Source organism: Geospiza fortis, unplaced genomic scaffold (assembly GCF_000277835.1).
Source record: "Geospiza fortis unplaced genomic scaffold, GeoFor_1.0 scaffold408, whole genome shotgun sequence".
Classification (NCBI taxonomy): domain Eukaryota; kingdom Metazoa; phylum Chordata; class Aves; order Passeriformes; family Thraupidae; genus Geospiza; species Geospiza fortis.
The window spans coordinates 2,597,652-2,613,479 of NW_005054330.1; the positions used below are offsets into that span (position 1 = coordinate 2,597,652).

The 15,828-nt window shown below is 39.3% G+C and overlaps 1 protein-coding gene across 2 annotated transcripts in view; it reads left to right on the forward strand.

Annotated features, from left to right (window-relative positions):
- Nucleotides 1-1,427: 1,427 nt before the first annotated feature.
- GOLGA3 (golgin A3) overlaps nucleotides 1,428-15,828 on the forward strand; it is a 22,768-nt gene continuing 8,367 nt past the window's right edge. Inside the window, exons 1-15 of one of the 2 annotated variants that reach the window (XM_005421443.3) lie at nucleotides 1,428-1,781; nucleotides 4,571-4,852; nucleotides 5,713-5,825; nucleotides 6,300-6,991; nucleotides 8,183-8,294; nucleotides 8,688-8,994; nucleotides 9,605-9,807; nucleotides 9,902-10,039; nucleotides 10,975-11,136; nucleotides 11,910-12,278; nucleotides 12,615-12,692; nucleotides 13,659-13,922; nucleotides 14,440-14,534; nucleotides 14,697-14,913; nucleotides 15,496-15,639. In XM_005421443.3, coding sequence (XP_005421500.1) covers nucleotides 1,652-1,781; nucleotides 4,571-4,852; nucleotides 5,713-5,825; nucleotides 6,300-6,991; nucleotides 8,183-8,294; nucleotides 8,688-8,994; nucleotides 9,605-9,807; nucleotides 9,902-10,039; nucleotides 10,975-11,136; nucleotides 11,910-12,278; nucleotides 12,615-12,692; nucleotides 13,659-13,922; nucleotides 14,440-14,534; nucleotides 14,697-14,913; nucleotides 15,496-15,639 — 3,306 coding nt within the window. In that variant the 5' untranslated portion in view covers nucleotides 1,428-1,651. The remainder of the gene's footprint in view (nucleotides 1,782-4,570; nucleotides 4,853-5,712; nucleotides 5,826-6,299; nucleotides 6,992-8,182; nucleotides 8,295-8,687; nucleotides 8,995-9,604; nucleotides 9,808-9,901; nucleotides 10,040-10,974; nucleotides 11,137-11,909; nucleotides 12,279-12,614; nucleotides 12,693-13,658; nucleotides 13,923-14,439; nucleotides 14,535-14,696; nucleotides 14,914-15,495; nucleotides 15,640-15,828) is intronic. The other variant, XM_005421444.3, reaches the window with a different exon arrangement.

Here is a 15,828-nt window from a genome sequence, read left to right on the forward strand (position 1 = left end):
TGACCGGGACCCGTTGTCGTCCTGACTGTTCGTGTTTTAAGCAAAATCGGTGACTTTGACACAGCTCTTTCCATGTGGGCTTATTGCTGTGTTGCCGTGGCGTGCCTACATTTGTGTGTCTGTGTGTGTGTGTCTGCTTGTGCGAAACACAGGGATACAAAAGGACTAGGAGGCCGGAATACTCTTCCGTTTACTACTGGGAATGGGTGGTACAGGAGAAAGCCATTCTTCATCACCTTGATCATTTAAACACGTTTTATGACAAGGACAACAAACCATCTCGTGTGGGCTGGATTTTGACAAGGTGTAAGGAGCCAAAATCTTGCTTGCCTTTTGTCTGTGATTCCTGTTGGTAACCTGTCACGTAGCATCTATTTGCTGTACAGTGGCAGTTCTAGGAGTTTTATTGAAAGCTTTATTACACTGAAAATCTTTAAAAATTAGTAACAAATCACAGGGAAGGTATTAATTTTTTTGTTTGGTGGAGGTTTCCCATTTGGAAAGATGCTGCAGGTTTCTGGCTCCTTCACAGCTCCCCTCTGTAAGGATCACCTACATAACCGTGTTTTCTTGTGTATCCTGAGCTGTTTGCTGTCTCAGTAACATTTTGGAGGTGATGGTGGTGTTGCAGGGTGACAGGGCAGTGTGGCACAGTAGCAGTTATACAAGTGCTCCCTGGAGATACGGAAGGAATGTTGTTCAAAATGTTTGTGTTCATGTAAAAATGCAGTCAAAATATTCCTGATTTGACATTCTCCAAAACTACACCCCCCCACCCCCACCCCAGAGGTTAGATTAGGTATTCAGAAGTTAGATCTGAATACCTGAGGAATCATTTGCAAATTCCATAAACTGTGTTTGGAAATCCTTGTCTTGGCTGGTCACAGGAGAAGGCAATGTTTAGCTGCAGTCTAGGCCGTGTTCTGACTGCCAGCTTGTGCTGTAATGAGTAGTTCAGAGTCTGTACAGTGATTCATACTTGTTATTCTGCAGACAAGTAAACAGTAATGATGTAATTTAATTTTTAGAAAGTTAAATCTGAATTCCATTCTTCATTTTAACAAAAGATATTGAAACTCATTCCTTTAAATTAAATACATGGTATGTTTCCATATATATACTGTAATTTACAGGGGACAATACTACTCTTTTACTGGCTTTGTTCTTAAAGCAGAGGCCAAAGAGATCTTTCTATTAAAAGGGACAATAGGTCTAAATCAGCTCTCTTGCTAAATATCTGTTGCATCCTTCTGCAGTGTATCAGTGCTACTAAAATAGTGAGCATAAACACCCCAGATCTGGATACTTGGTTGTATTTCATTGTCTCTGTTGTTACTGCATGTCTTGGTTCTGTCTGTGGACACTATTTTTAACTCATATTTTCAGAGCTCCAGTAAATGTTTGTAAATTCACTACATTTTGTTTCTAGAGGATGCAGCTCCTTGGTGATTGTGACTTTGACTGCGAGCCGTTTCCATGATGTGGAGTTAGAGCTGCCTGCTGCACACCAACAGCTCTACAGCTCACAGCTGTGCTCTTGAGTGACACCTTGATGCTGTTCTTGCTGATGGAGAGAAACAGGACTTGGTAGTTCAGTTGGTGGCAAATTGTTGAGAAGAAGAACTTTCCAGGGATCTGGATCGTTTTTACCATGGACTCCTCATCTGTCCAGCAGGATGTTCACTTGGAGAGCAGAAGCAGTAATGGGGCTCCCAGCAGCTCTGAAGAACTTTCAGATTGTAAAGCCAAGTCACAGCTAGTTACTACAGATGAAATTAACAGTAAGTTATTAAATATGTGCCAAATAATTTCCTATCTTACCCAGGCTTTTATATAATCATCTGTGTTATTATTCAGGTAAAGTTTTTCCTTGGGGTTAGGAAATTTTTGTACAGCAGTTTTAAGCAAGTTTGGTGAAGTCTATAGCTCTGTGTGTATGTAAAACTGTTGGGGTTTTTTTGCTGTAGAACTTGTTCTTTTGAAAGCAAAACAAAACTATTAGCTTAAATACTATCAGCTGTCAGGTGAGTATTTATTGTTCAGGGTGTCAGTCTTCAGATAGTGTTTCCAAGAGTGTATACCTGAAACTCTCTAGAACAATCAGTTCTGAAATGACTGTTCCAGAGTAAGCTTGTGACTGGAGTACTTTATTCTGGCAGAAGAAATCTTCCTAATAAATTAAATCACTTAAGCAAAACCCAAAACGTCTGGCTCTGCTTCTCTTTATGAAAGAGAGATGCTGGCATGTACTCTCCAGTTTATCTCAAAGTAACTTTTATAGGTAGACAAGCTCTATAATAAAATAATCATGCAGCTGTTTATGAGAAACTATTTAGAGTCCACTATCTGAATAGATTATAGAATCAAACTTGAGGTGGAAGGGAGCTGTGCAGGTTATCTAGTCCAACCTGCTGCACTGAGCACACCTTGTTCTGGAGCAAGATCAGGTTGCTCAGGCCCTTGTCCTATTGAATGCTGGAAGTGTCTGTAGAGGGAGGTTCATCAGGCTCCCTACCCATTCCAGTATTTAACTGCTTTATTGTGAAAGTATTTTCCCTGCACTGAATTGAAATCTCCATGTTTTCCTGGCAGGAGTCCGAGGTTATGTTGGTGTTTAAGGATGTGGGGGTGGCTGGGTGGAGCGGTGTGTACATTGTGGCTGCCTGGATACACAAAATCACAGTGGTTCCTTGTGTAAAAGGAGGTGACGTGGTGAGGCTGGGGCCTTCTGGTACCGCAAGTTTGTCACCCTGTCCCAGGCAGCAGAGGGGAGGCCCTGACACTTTATTTGCTTTTCTTACACTGCCTGTTACCAGAGTGGCAGAGTGTGATGATTCATTCATCTTTCCTGAAGCTGGAGATCACACATTCCTGTCATCTCCTGTGTTGGACAATCAGATTGTGACTTACAATTAGATAGTGTGTCTTTCTACTGTTTTTATTCTAATTGCATCTCCTAGCCCATTGTTACAAAAAGACTGCAGCTGTATTGACACTACTGCCTTTAAATTACTTTAGTTCAAGGAGTGTTTAGGTTGTGTCTCCTGGCCTCAGGAAGTCACCAGGAAACCATTCCTCCAGAATTTTGCTCCAGCATTCCTTTGGTTTATGTATACCACTCACTGCTGGGGAGAAAAAATGTGAATAAAGTATAAACCTGATGCAGTTTCTGAGATGGGCCGAAACAATATTTCTGAATGTTTGAGCTGTAATCTTATTTTTGGCTTCTTGTGGCTATTCTTAGCATTGACACCTATTTCAAATTCAGTTTTGCCAATATTCTAGTTTTAAATGTTAGTCATTAAAAAGCAGTCTTTCCCTCTGTCCTCCTTTACATCCTTGTTGAACTCACCCCTTCCATCATGTCTGCAACTGTTTTTGTGACAACATGGTGATCTAAATCAGAGAAGGGGTTAAGGCTAAATGTCCTGAAATGTTGTCTGCATGACAAATAAGATTCTCAAAAGTATTTTATTCAAATCTTAGAGCTGATGGGTTTTGGCAGCCTAAGACTGAAAGTTTTATATTTCTACGCAAATTCAGTTTCCTCATTTGGTTTCCTCTATGCTGGTTCACACTGAGCTGGCTTGAGGGAAGATGTACTGCAGAGGTGGGAACTTGATTTTTGCACTTGCAAATACTTTGTGATCATAAATGTTAAATATTTTCCACCATCTTTAGGAAAAAAAAAAATTGCATATTATTCCAGTGAGTTGCAGTTAATTCAGTGATAACATGGTGTGGGAATGAACAGAAAGGCAGTGCTGTTTCAGTGCTGTTCATTTGAGATATATAATAATTAATTTAAAGTTAGATACATGGGTTTTTTGCAACAGCAGGTTCATAAATGTTAGTAGTTCCCAGCCAAGTGAAAGAGAAATGAGAAATCCAGAGTATAAACCTGTGAAATGTTTATCTGGTTTTGAATATGCATTTTTCCGGCTGGAAAAGAAAAATACTAGTAAGTGGGGATAAAATTGGTGTTGAAGTGATTCTTTAATTGCATTTTAATTGGTAGGTTTATTATTTTGATACATATGATCTTTGCTACTGTGCTTTTGATGAAGATATCCTATTTGAAAAAATGTAAAATGTCAGCTCACTTTAAAATTGAGAAACTGCTTGAGCCAGACTGGAAATAGGGATGGTGGATGCTTTCTCCCCAGTGCCCAGCTGCACATCAAAGAGCTGAATCATTCAGCACAGGCCTGCAGCTGCTGAGGCTTACTTGTAGTAGATTGACCCTTAGAGTTCCTTACACTTGGTGTTTCATGCTTCTAAACCTAACAAGAGTTAAAAACCACTTTGAAGTTTTAAAGATATGTTTTATGATGACTTTTGAGGTCCTGCTTGAGGGCAACATAGTAAAGCAAATGAAAAGTACTTCTTCTGGTTTTTTAAAGTAAAGAATCAAAAATCCTCTATGAAATGTCTCCTGCCAGTTGCTGTCAGTAGCAGTTTCTATATTCATACAATGTAAAGGCAGTAGTGCTGGCATTGTGTTTGGGTGGAACTGTGAAGATTAATTAAGTGGCTTGAAGTTGTAGCTCAGTAAAACTTTCTTTTCCAGCTACCAGTAATAATATCAATGAAGTGCCAAATGAAGAGGGAAGTCTGGAGATAAACAGCAAAGTGGATGCCTGCCAGAATGGGCCAGAGTCGCTCTGCCTTGACTCTCCTGGATCTTTTGATCCTACCAGCAGTGAGCAGGGTGAAGAGTCATCCCCAGGTGTGACTGGTTTCCATGACAGCCTAAGGAAGTCTCAGGGAACTAGTGCTGAGGGCATAGCTCTTAGAAAAGAAGCTTTGCAGTCTCTCAAACTAAGTCTTCCCATGCAAGAAACTGAATTGTGTAAGCATCTGTTTATGGTGGTGCCCCTGCTTTCTCTTGCTGCATAAAGCTTTTTACTCTGAGCCTGGCTCTGGACTTCTGTAACATCATTTCAGCTTGAACTAAACTTTATTTTTGCAGTAAACTTTTACTTAGAACTGCAATTCATTTTCTTTCAGTAAACCACCCTCTGCTACAGCTAAGGCACTGCCTTACTATTAAAAACTGGCTCTTCACTGGAGGGGAATTCACGCTTTCTGGGGCTGGATCTAATCTTCTTGATTTGTAGGAGTAACAGGTGACATTAAAAAAAAAGAACAGCAGAACCAGATGATTTTAAGCTAAGAAAAAAAGGAAAGGAGAGAAGAGCAATGAAGGGGGGAGAAGGGAAAGCCTTTATATTAAGATGTCTAAAAGTCTTACTACAGGAAAGGTTTAATGTGAGTTAAGGTTTAATGTGAATTAATAAAAGGTACGAAAATATATCTAGAGAACCATTTTGCACTACTTGTAGGGAATGAGTGGACTGTGTAGGCCCTGCTTAGTTTTATAATTTTAATACTGTCAGAAATGCAGGACAAGTGAGATTAAGTAGCAGCAATATTTTTTTTCTTGCTGTATAATTTCTTGTCATCTCCTCCATCTGTGGAGGAACTATAGCATTTGCAAACTGAGCAGTGGAAGTCCACAGGCTTTATCAGTGCTTACACAAGGATGTATTTGAAGAGGGTCATTTGAGGTGCATGTCAGTGGGCTTTCCTTTTGTTCCTTGCTTAAGCATGAAGCATGTTGCTGATGGTAGAAGGGGCTTTTACCTTTTGCATCCGTTTTACCTGTGTTGGAGTTTTCTGTTTGACTGTGAAGATGCCTTTCCCTTACAGGCTCAGTAGAGTCTTCACTGCCACTGGAAAATGAAGAACAAATCAGACTTCAGGCAAGAAGGCGTCTGGAAGAGCAGCTCAAACAATACCGAGTGAAGAGACACCAAGAGAGAGTGAGTACCACACAACACGTCTTCTAGATCGTGTTTTGTTGAGAAGCTTGAAAATTTACCATTTCTGTTCCCTGAATTAAAACATTCAGTAGTTTTCTCAAATGAGAGAAAGCATTTTTGTCTTTTGGACAGGCAAAATTTGGTTCTGTTACCTCATCAGTAATGTACCAGTTTGTGCTACTTAAAATAGGGGAGGAAAAAACAGACACCAAACTTAAAGTAACCTAAATGTTCAATTTTGCCTGTATTTTTCAGTTACCTTTTGGAGTCTCACATGAACATTTTCAACATTTATATACTGCAGCTTGATAGGGTTGGTTGCTGGTATAATTTACCTTGTTTATGAAAGTACATATGTTTAATACCAGTGTAAAAGTGTAGGGCTTTATATCTTAAGTTACAGCAAAACAAGTCTTTCATGCTATTTCAGAGTTAATATTCTGGAATTTATTGTTGACTCTTTGCTTCTTTTAGTCGAGTCAGTCTACATCCAAAACCCGTCCCTCCAGCACCCTGGATCCTGAGCTGATGTTAAATCCAGAAATCCTGCCAAGAGCCAGCACTGTAGCAATGACTAAAGAATATTCCTTTCTACGGACCAGCGTCCCCAGGGGACCAAAGCTCGGTAGCCTGGGACTTCCAGCATCCTCAAAAGAAAGAAGAAGCTCAAAATCTAAGGCCAGCAAGATCCGGTCCTTGGCTGACTACAGAACTGAAGGTTCAGATGCTCGAAATGGTGCTGGGAATTCTGTGGCTACTGACTTACCTGGGGGGGCTCTGATGCAAAGCAGAAGTGGCCCAACATCAGTTGTGTCTGAGATCAGTCTGCCCTCTGACGTGGATGATCGAGTAGAGAATTCCTCCTTGGCAGGAGACAGCATTTCAGAGATTGATGGCAGTGAAGTGGGAATGAGGCTGGATGGAAATGAGAGCGACAGCTCTACCTACAGCAGTGTGTCAGGGAGAGGGCTGTATAGCAGTTTGCAGAATGCAGGAGGCAAACAGGACACTCCATATACAATAAATGGCCAGAAGATACATCCTGAAGCCATGGGGCAATTTCCTTCTCTCAGTGAGGTGCTGCAGGCTGCAGCAGTGGAGCATCAGGCCCAAGAGCAAGAAGTTAATGGAGAGGTACGGAGTAGGAGAGACAGTATTTCTAGCAGGTAAGGATCTCTATTGTTAGTTTATGATGTTTTCTTGGAATAGCCTATTACTTTTCTCTCCTACTAACTTTAGATCCAGTTTTAACTTACACTGTTATTGAGTCTGTTAGTAGCTTACAAATTCTAAAAGAATCTGAGAGATCACTTCACTTGACTACCTATTTACTAAGTATATCTTTAAAGAAAGATATTTTTGCCACTGGCTGTGTTAAATGTACTGCAGGCAGTTGTTTCTGACTGTATAGAAGGACTTCATTCACTGGATCACTCATGAGCCATTGTCTATAAAGTCTGAAAGTACAGACTTTACTGTCTCAATGATATTTAGTATTGTCTTTTTCCTAATCTGTGCATGTACCTTTCAGACCTCACATAGTTAAGGAATGCCAAGAGTCTTGTCCTAGATATCTTACCCTCTTCAGCCCTCTGAGAATGAGATTTAGTTTCCTAAGCTTATGTGTATATGACAGGTATTAAACTGATTCAGAAAGCAAGTGCGTAACTGGTGAAGCCCTTAACAATGTGTGCTTTTTATCAGTTGTCTGCAGATGCATATTTTATATGTCCTACTTTTGAAATTACTTCCCTCCGCTTTATTGGAATAGTGTCATGCCCAAAATATGTTGAGGTGTACAATCAGTTGTTGATGATTATTCTGGCTTAGCTTTATTTCTTATGGCAATGAGAAGAGATTTTTTTCTCCAGATGCCTTGGCTGTACAGCAAGGAATCAGCATAAGGAATCCCTTATAAATATCTGTTATTCCTTCTTTTGCAGCAGCTGATGGCATTTCTCAGGCACATTAAAGCAGACAGTTATGAGAATAATTGTGAAGGTTTATGATCCCATCGTGTCCAGTTATCTGCTTAAAATGCGATGTGTAAATACAGAATATGATGAAGTCAACTATTGCAGTTCTGAAAAATAACAAGTATATGGTGCCACACTAGATTCTAGTTGCTACAAGTACAGGAAACTAAAGTAAAAAACCTTAGCATGAATATAATTTCTTTCTCTTTTTACCAGAGGTTGTTACAATGTGTTCTGCATCTACCATAAACCAGAAAAAATGTCCTACAGTCTAAGCCACAGGGATTCTGAGTACCTCTTAATTTCAGAGTCACTTTTCTTCAACTAGACAAGTGTTGTATTCCAACCCTGTAACTGTGCTTGTGCTGTCTCTGTCTCCAGTGTTTCTATGGAAAGCTCCATTGCAGGAACTCATGACGAGATGCTGCAGGTTATGAAGGAGAAGATGAGACTTGAAGGGCAACTAGAAGCACTCTCACTAGAAGCTAATCAGGTAAAAAATGAATTTGGAATTCTGTATTCAGCAAATCAAAATAAGATTTTAATTAATTTTCGAGAACCTCTTGCTCATTACTTGTGGAATTGTGTTTTGTAAAAACATTGTTGAATGAGGTACTTTACAAGAATGCCATGGTGGGCTGACCCTGGCTGGATGCCAGGTGTCCACCAAAGTTGTTCAGTCCCTCTCCTCCTCAGCTGGCCAGGGAAGAGCAGAAATAACAATGAAAGGTTCATGGGTTGACATAAGGACAGAGATGGGTAATCTCAGCTCCAGAGCATGGGGCACCTCCTTTGGTCTTTGCTCCACTTTGCTGGGCATCTTTTTTAGTCAGCCACTAATATATTTTCTCACGAGACTGCATTTTGGTTTTCTGGACACATTCAGGCTCTCAAAGAGAAGACTGAGCTACAAGCCCAACTTGCAGCTTTGAACATGAAGCTTCAGGCACAGATGGAGCACAGCCAAAACAGCCAGCAGAAGCAGGAATCCCTGAGCTCAGAAGTGGCCACATTAAAGCAGTCTTGCTGGGATCTGGAACGAGCAATGGCTGACCTGCAAAATGCCTTGGAAGCAAAGAATGCCAGTTTGGCTTCTTCAAACAATGATTTGCAGTTAGCAGAGGAGCAGTACCAGAGACTCCTGCAGAAGGTTGAAGATATGCAAAAAAATGTTCTCACCAGGGACAGTACAGGTGGGATGATGAAAATGTCAGTCTTTAAAATTTGTTGTTCCATAAATCATTTTATTTCAACTTGATTCTGAAGTCCAAGAAGAAGAAGAAATTTAAACTTGTGTGCATTTGATATCATACTAATAAAATAGTCTCAATTTTAAGATGTTTGGTTTTGATTTTGTGTCACAGAAGTGTCACAGTTTGCAAGCTGCCACTGCCAGCCTGGAGAGGGAGGCATAAATATTTAGTCCAGACAGTGGCCTAGTTGTTTTTTTGGAAAATTTTGTACAAATCAGTACAAATGCTGATTTGTAATGATGACTCTACGTGCCAGGACACCTACTTCCTGATGTTTAGTTAGTTCATATTTTCTGCCTCTAAGGAACTGTGAATACTTACAGAAGTGATTCATTTAGTTTAATTTTATTCTGCTTATGACCTGGTACTTTGGATTCTAGCACTTGGGCAGGAAAAGCCAATCTTTCTATAATTAGGCATATGTGCTTTTGTTCAACAGTTAAGGAAAAATAGATAAAATTACAAATACAGTAATAAACCTTGAAAAAGTGTGCATAAAAATAGCACAATGGGGTGTGTTAGTCCAAGCTCTTTATATTTGTTTTTCTAGTTCATGACCTGCGCCAGCAGTTGGCTTCCTTGCAGACCCAGCTTCAGAAGGTGCAGCTGGAACGGACCACACTGACCAACAAGCTGAAGGCATCTGAAACAGAAATCACATCTCTCCAAAATGTGAGGCAGTGGTACCAGCAGCAGCTGGTCCTGGCACAGGAGGCCCGTGTCAGGCTGCAGAGTGAGATGGCCAATATACAGGTATTGTGATTTATTGCACATGGGAGAACTGAGAATCTTTTTTTTTTGTCAGTTTTATCCACAGGACAAAACTGATTTTTTTTCCTTCTTTTAGGCTGGGCAGATGACTCAAGCAGGGATGTTGGAACATCTCAAACTAGAGAATGTGGCCCTGTCTCAGCAGCTGACTGAAACCCAGCACAGGTCCATTAAAGAGAAGGAACGTATTGCAGCACAACTACAAAATATTGAGGTATGATTGTAAAGGGTTTTCATGAGTTATGTTCTGTCCATGTTGTGTATTTATGTTTTGCAAAATCAAGATTATTCTGGCAAAGTAATATAGAATTCTTATGAATTGGTTCAAATCCTGCATTATAAAAGCAGTAAATATTTGAGAGCAAATAAATTTGCGTGGCATTATGAACAATAAGAGGGAAAAAGGCCATATATTTATCATTCAAAGGTGATACTTGAATTTTCAGTTCTGGTATTTGTTTTTAATTGAACTTTGAAGGCAGATGTAAATGTTGTCCTTTGCCCATCCATGAACTTGTTCAAGAGGAAACTTAATTGGAAGTTAATCTAAATCAGTAATGTGCTTTTTAAGTGTGTGAAATTGCTCAGTAATTAGGTTTGTCCTTCCTTCCCTCCAGTAAGAAAAGTTGGGTAAAATCTGAAGTGTAATACAGTCACTTCCAAAGCTCTTAGAACCTTAAAATCCCCTGATTTTCAGTGACATTTCTGCTTCTGAGTCTCAAGGGAGAGTAAAGCAGCAGGTTAGTGGAAGTGCCCATCTGCAGTGTTACTGATAGCTTGTATAAATGACAGGGCTGTTTCCTGAGTAGCTACAGCATCCAAGGAATCCTTTTTGGTTTAGAATTTTCCCAGACAGCTCAATTTTAATAAAGATTTGCTCATCAACAGAGAAAGGACAAGGTGTTATTTAATAGGAATTCAGATTGTCACAAGTGTGCAAGACATTCACTGTTATTTTAAGGTGTTTTAAGTCTAGGAATGAGTGACTTCAGTAAAGGCATATAAGTGTGTAAGGCAGACATCAGAATTATTTTTGTGTTTTTCCTCTACAAATTTTCTTGATAATTTACTTTTCTCTTTTCCTATTTTTTCCCACTCCTTCCCCTCCATTGAAACTGTAGAAGCTGATTCCATGCTTTTTCTATGCAGGCTGACATGTTAGATCAGGAAGCTGCCTTCATGCAGATCCAAGAGGCCAAAACCATGGTGGAAGAAGACTTGCAGAGAAAACTAGAGGAGTTTGAGGATGAGAAAGAACAGCTTCAGAAAATGGCTGATTCTGCAGCAACATTGGAGCAAGAATTGGAACAGGTAGACTGTTCTTAATCAACTTCCCAGGAATTCCAAGGGAAATACTGGTTTGGCAGGAAAAGCAATAGTAAATAGATACTGACCTCTAAACTTCTTTTTGAAACCTGAAAGATTGCTGCAAAAATGAAGTGCATACTAAAGTAATTCTGTTCCCGGTGAAAAGGCCTTTTTTCTAACCATGTCAGTAATAATACCTTTTTAAAATTTCATAACTACTGTCTTGCCAGATGCTGAGTTTTTTTAGTGAATTCAGTATGTGATTATTCTAAGTATAGACAAGAACCACAGATCCATGTTCAAAGCTGTTAGGCAGTCAGGGTATCATTACATACATTTACATTTACAGAGCCCTGCTTTAACCTTGTAACCTTATGCAGGCAGCATGTCAAGGGCTGCAGTGACACGAAGTATGTGATAGCTCAGTACTATATTCCATATAATGATTCGGTATTATTAATAGTGCTGAATTTACCTGAATTTGCTGTGGACACATTTTTCAAGTAAAACTTTTGAATACAAAGAATATTATGAATATTTTAGGTTTGTCATTCTGGTCATTGCTTAGCCTGTAAGGTAACAGATGCTGCTCAAGGCATTCGATATAATTAACAGAGCAAATGCAAGTGGCCTCAGAAAGTTAAAAATATTTTCACCTTCTGCTGTTTTCTCCTACAGGCTGAAATATTAATTATAATGCTTGATTTTGATTAGAGTGCTTTTGCAAAGATAACCTTTGTTTTGTATTAATTTAATTTTAAAATATTTCCTGTCAGGTCAAGTTGACTTTGCATCAGCGAGATCTGCAGCTTGAATCCTTGCAGCAAGAACACCTCGACCTGATGAAGCAATTGACTCTAACCCAGGAGACACTGCACACCAAAGAGCAGTCCCTGGATGACCTGCAAACACAGTATGATGAACTGAAGGCCAGGCTAGAAGAGCTCCAGAGTGATGCTGCTTCTAAAGATGACACAATCCAGTATTTGCAGAATGAGAAGATTGTGTTGGAGGTGGCTCTGCAGGCAGCAAAAGCAAGTAAAGAGCAACTTGATGAAGGGGCAGCACGCCTTGGAGAAGGTACAGAAGTAACATCAGAAATCTTGGAGCAGCTGAAGCAAGAAATGGCAGTCAAGTCAAGCCAGGTAATGATCTTTCTGAAATCTTACCAGTTTTAAAACACAATAATTTGGAGTACAGGTCACAGTTTGGGTAGTAATTTTGTAGTGTGCTCTTTTCTGTGGCAGTGTGGGCCAAACATCTTTCCTATGCAGTAATTTTGGTTTGCAGTGTGGGGACCTGGTGAGTGTATTTCTGTACAAAATGTTGTGTTATCTAACCACTGAGATGCTTAGTCAGAAACAGGATCCTTGTTCGATTAGGCAGTTGTTACAAATCACACAGATAAGCTCACTGAAGAAATGAGGTATAATATGACATTTGGCTCATAAAGCAATGTTTGCTTTTTCCCCCTCTGGCAGGTGGAAAATCTGCAACAAGAAAATGCCACCCTCAAAAAACAGCTTCAAAAAGTGAAGGAACAGTTCCTGAAGGAGAAGGTAAGTAAAACCAAAGACATTTTGGACACATAAACCCAAGGAATACACTTTTTTTTACAGTGAAGGCATGTACTTCTGGGGAGGTTTTGAGGATATTTAGATCTATTTTTTGTGTCACAGAACTTTGTGACATTAAAATACAGAAAATTTATAACTTTCAGTTGAATTTCTATCTGTAACTAATGTGAAAGCTGATTCACCAACAAATGCATGCTTTGATAGGGCTTCAGCCTTTGCCAAGTGATCCACCATAGAAAATCTCTCTTTGATTTGTTGATTAGGTTCACTTTTGCAAAAGCACTCATGTAAATCTTCAAGTGTTGTCATTTCCTTGCAGCTCTGAAAAACAAGAGTTGCTTCAGTAATTAGATGGTAAATAAGTGCTTTACTGCAAATTTTATTCTGAATTTACACAGTTTTGAAACAGTAATTTGAAATGGATATGTCATTAGTGTTGCACATGTATGTGTCTTATTTATTAGGTGGCACCATTAATTTGCTGCTTGATTGCTTATTAGCCTAATGTCAAAGTTTGTTTTAGCTTGTTATGTTTAAGTTTGGGAAGGCTGTTTAAACCGTCAGTCATAGTTAAGCCCTCTTCTCATGGCAAAAGTTACTAATTATGTGTGTAGGATGGTTAATTTTTTACAATTAGTTTGGGTTTTTAAAAGTGGCACATAATGCAGTTTCCATAAAGAATGTGAAGAAAAGTATCCCTTACTGCAGAGAACACTGAGGTGTTTCATTTAATAAACTGCTAATATGAGCTGTTATTTGATATTTGAGCTTGCATAAAAGCCTTTGAACCAGAGTAAATATCTTACAGAAGGTGGTGCTAGTTTGTATGACACCCCCAACCCCTCAAACTAAAAGAATATCAGTAAATACTTTCTAGTAAATTAGTAAAAAATTTGCAAAGCTGAAACAGAGGTGAAACATTGTCCTCTTGAAACTCTTGTGTGCAAGGTCATGGTGGAGGCTTATCGAAGAGATGCCAGCTCCAAGGACCAGCTCATCAGTGAGCTGAAAGCTACAAAGAAGCGGCTGGACTCAGAGCTGAAGGAGATAAAAAAAGAGCTGCTGAAAATCCAAATTGAGAAACAGTCACTTGAATCTGAGCATTCAAAACTACAGAAGGAAGTATCTCAGGTTCACCAGCAGATGGTGGAACTAGAAAATCACCTCCAGTCAGTGCAGAAAGAACGAGATGATATGGAGACACGCCTACAGGTATGGAAGGTGTAAGGCTTTGGAGAGTGTTACATCCAGGATGCACTGCTGTTTCTGGTAACTTTGCAAAGAAACAGAATGACCACCTGCAAGTTAATGTTCTTAGTTATATATTTAAAATAGTCTTGGTTATGTATTTAAGATAATCTAGACATTTCACGTACCTACCAAAATTCTGTAAATGCGTAGATGCTTTCTAACATCTCGTGTAAGTAAGTGGGGAGAAGCACTACAGGAGTGGTAGAAGACTGATGTGCAAGCAGTTTCCTTGGTCCTACAGTGAACTTCATCTGAGAAGAAGATCCAAACACTCTTCATATGTGTTAACAGTGGTGGCCTCAAAGGAAAGAGTTAAAGAGAAAAGAAAATGGAAAGAGAATATGGAGGACTAGAGAGCAATTTATGTTTAGAGATGGAAGTAATTTTGAAATTTCATTATTTTTCTTTTATAATCAAACATGACAGCAAACATGCTTTTGTTCTTACACTCATGAGTCTTCTTTTCCTTCCTGTTAAGTCTTTGCAGTTCGATAAGGAACAAATGGAATCTCTTGCTGAGGCAAATCAGGCATTAAAACAACAAGTAGAACAAATGCAAGAAGAAGCAAAAAAGTAAGTGTTCTTCTAGCACAGACAAAAGAACTACAGCATCTGGTTTTCATATTCGGCTTTCAGATGTCGGGTTTTGTTGGGTCATGTGAAAATTAATCTTGTAGTACTATTTGTCAAGCAGCTTTTGTTTTTACCTGGTGTTTTCTTTTCCTTTCACACCAGGGCCATTACAGAGCAGAAACAGAAAATGAAGCGTCTTGGGTCAGACCTGACTAGTGCTCAGAAAGAGATGAAAGCAAAACACAAAGCCTATGAGAATGCAGTCAGCATTCTCAGTCGGAGGCTGCAGGAATCTCTTACTGCAAAGGAATCTGCTGAGGCAGAGCTGAGCAAACTAAAAGCACAAATTACTGATGGTGGGAATGACCAGATTGCTCAGGTATGCAGATGTCCTTTGACATTGTACAAAGACAGAGCTTTAAGTCTTGACATACTGTTTCACCCTGAAGTGATGAAAATATTTGAAAAATAAAGCTAGATAAGAGCATGGTGTCAGGGCTCTGAGCACTGAGAACTTCTTTAACTATGTTTGAGAGAGGTGATTTGGCAAGCTAGATTTACTGATTAAATTTTTATTGTTGGTTGTTTTTTTGGTGGAATTGTTTAATTTTTTTAAGGGTTAGTATCTGCAAGTTTTCCAAGATTCTAGCTCTTAATGCTTTTTTCTTATTGACAGCTAAAAGTTTTTCAAGGTAGTCATAGCTTATTTATATATGTTAGGCCTGTAACAAGAAAATTATTTTACTAAGGGAAGCTCCAATTTCTTGAACCAATGGAGCAAAATATCAAATACACCTACAGCAGTAGCTGGATGCAGGAGTGGAAAACTCTGAGCAAGACCTTTAAATTAAACACTAGCACCTTGTTTCATATTTTCTAGAGAAGCAGGTTTTTAACCAAAGCAGAAGTGACTCCTGAAGATGGGTGATGCACTAATCACGTGTGACCCCTTTGTCTTTAGGAGAAGATTCAGGCTCTGAAGACAGAACTGCGAGCTCTGAGCAGCAGTAAATTGATGCTGGAAAAAGAGTTGCAAGAAGTGATTTCACTGACCAGCCAGGAGCTTGAAGAATACAGAGAGAAAGTGCTGGAACTTGAAGATGAGGTGATTGCTTGAATTTGCTTGGTAGATGGGCATATGACAGTAAAAAGTGCCTGCGAGACAGGGAAAAATTTTAGTACCAAAATTTTATTCCAACGGTGGAGAAAATCAGAATCATGGATAGGAAACATCATGTCAGTGGTACTTGCAAATTCTGTTGCCTTGTGCTGGTTCTTTGTGGTTTCATGAGGC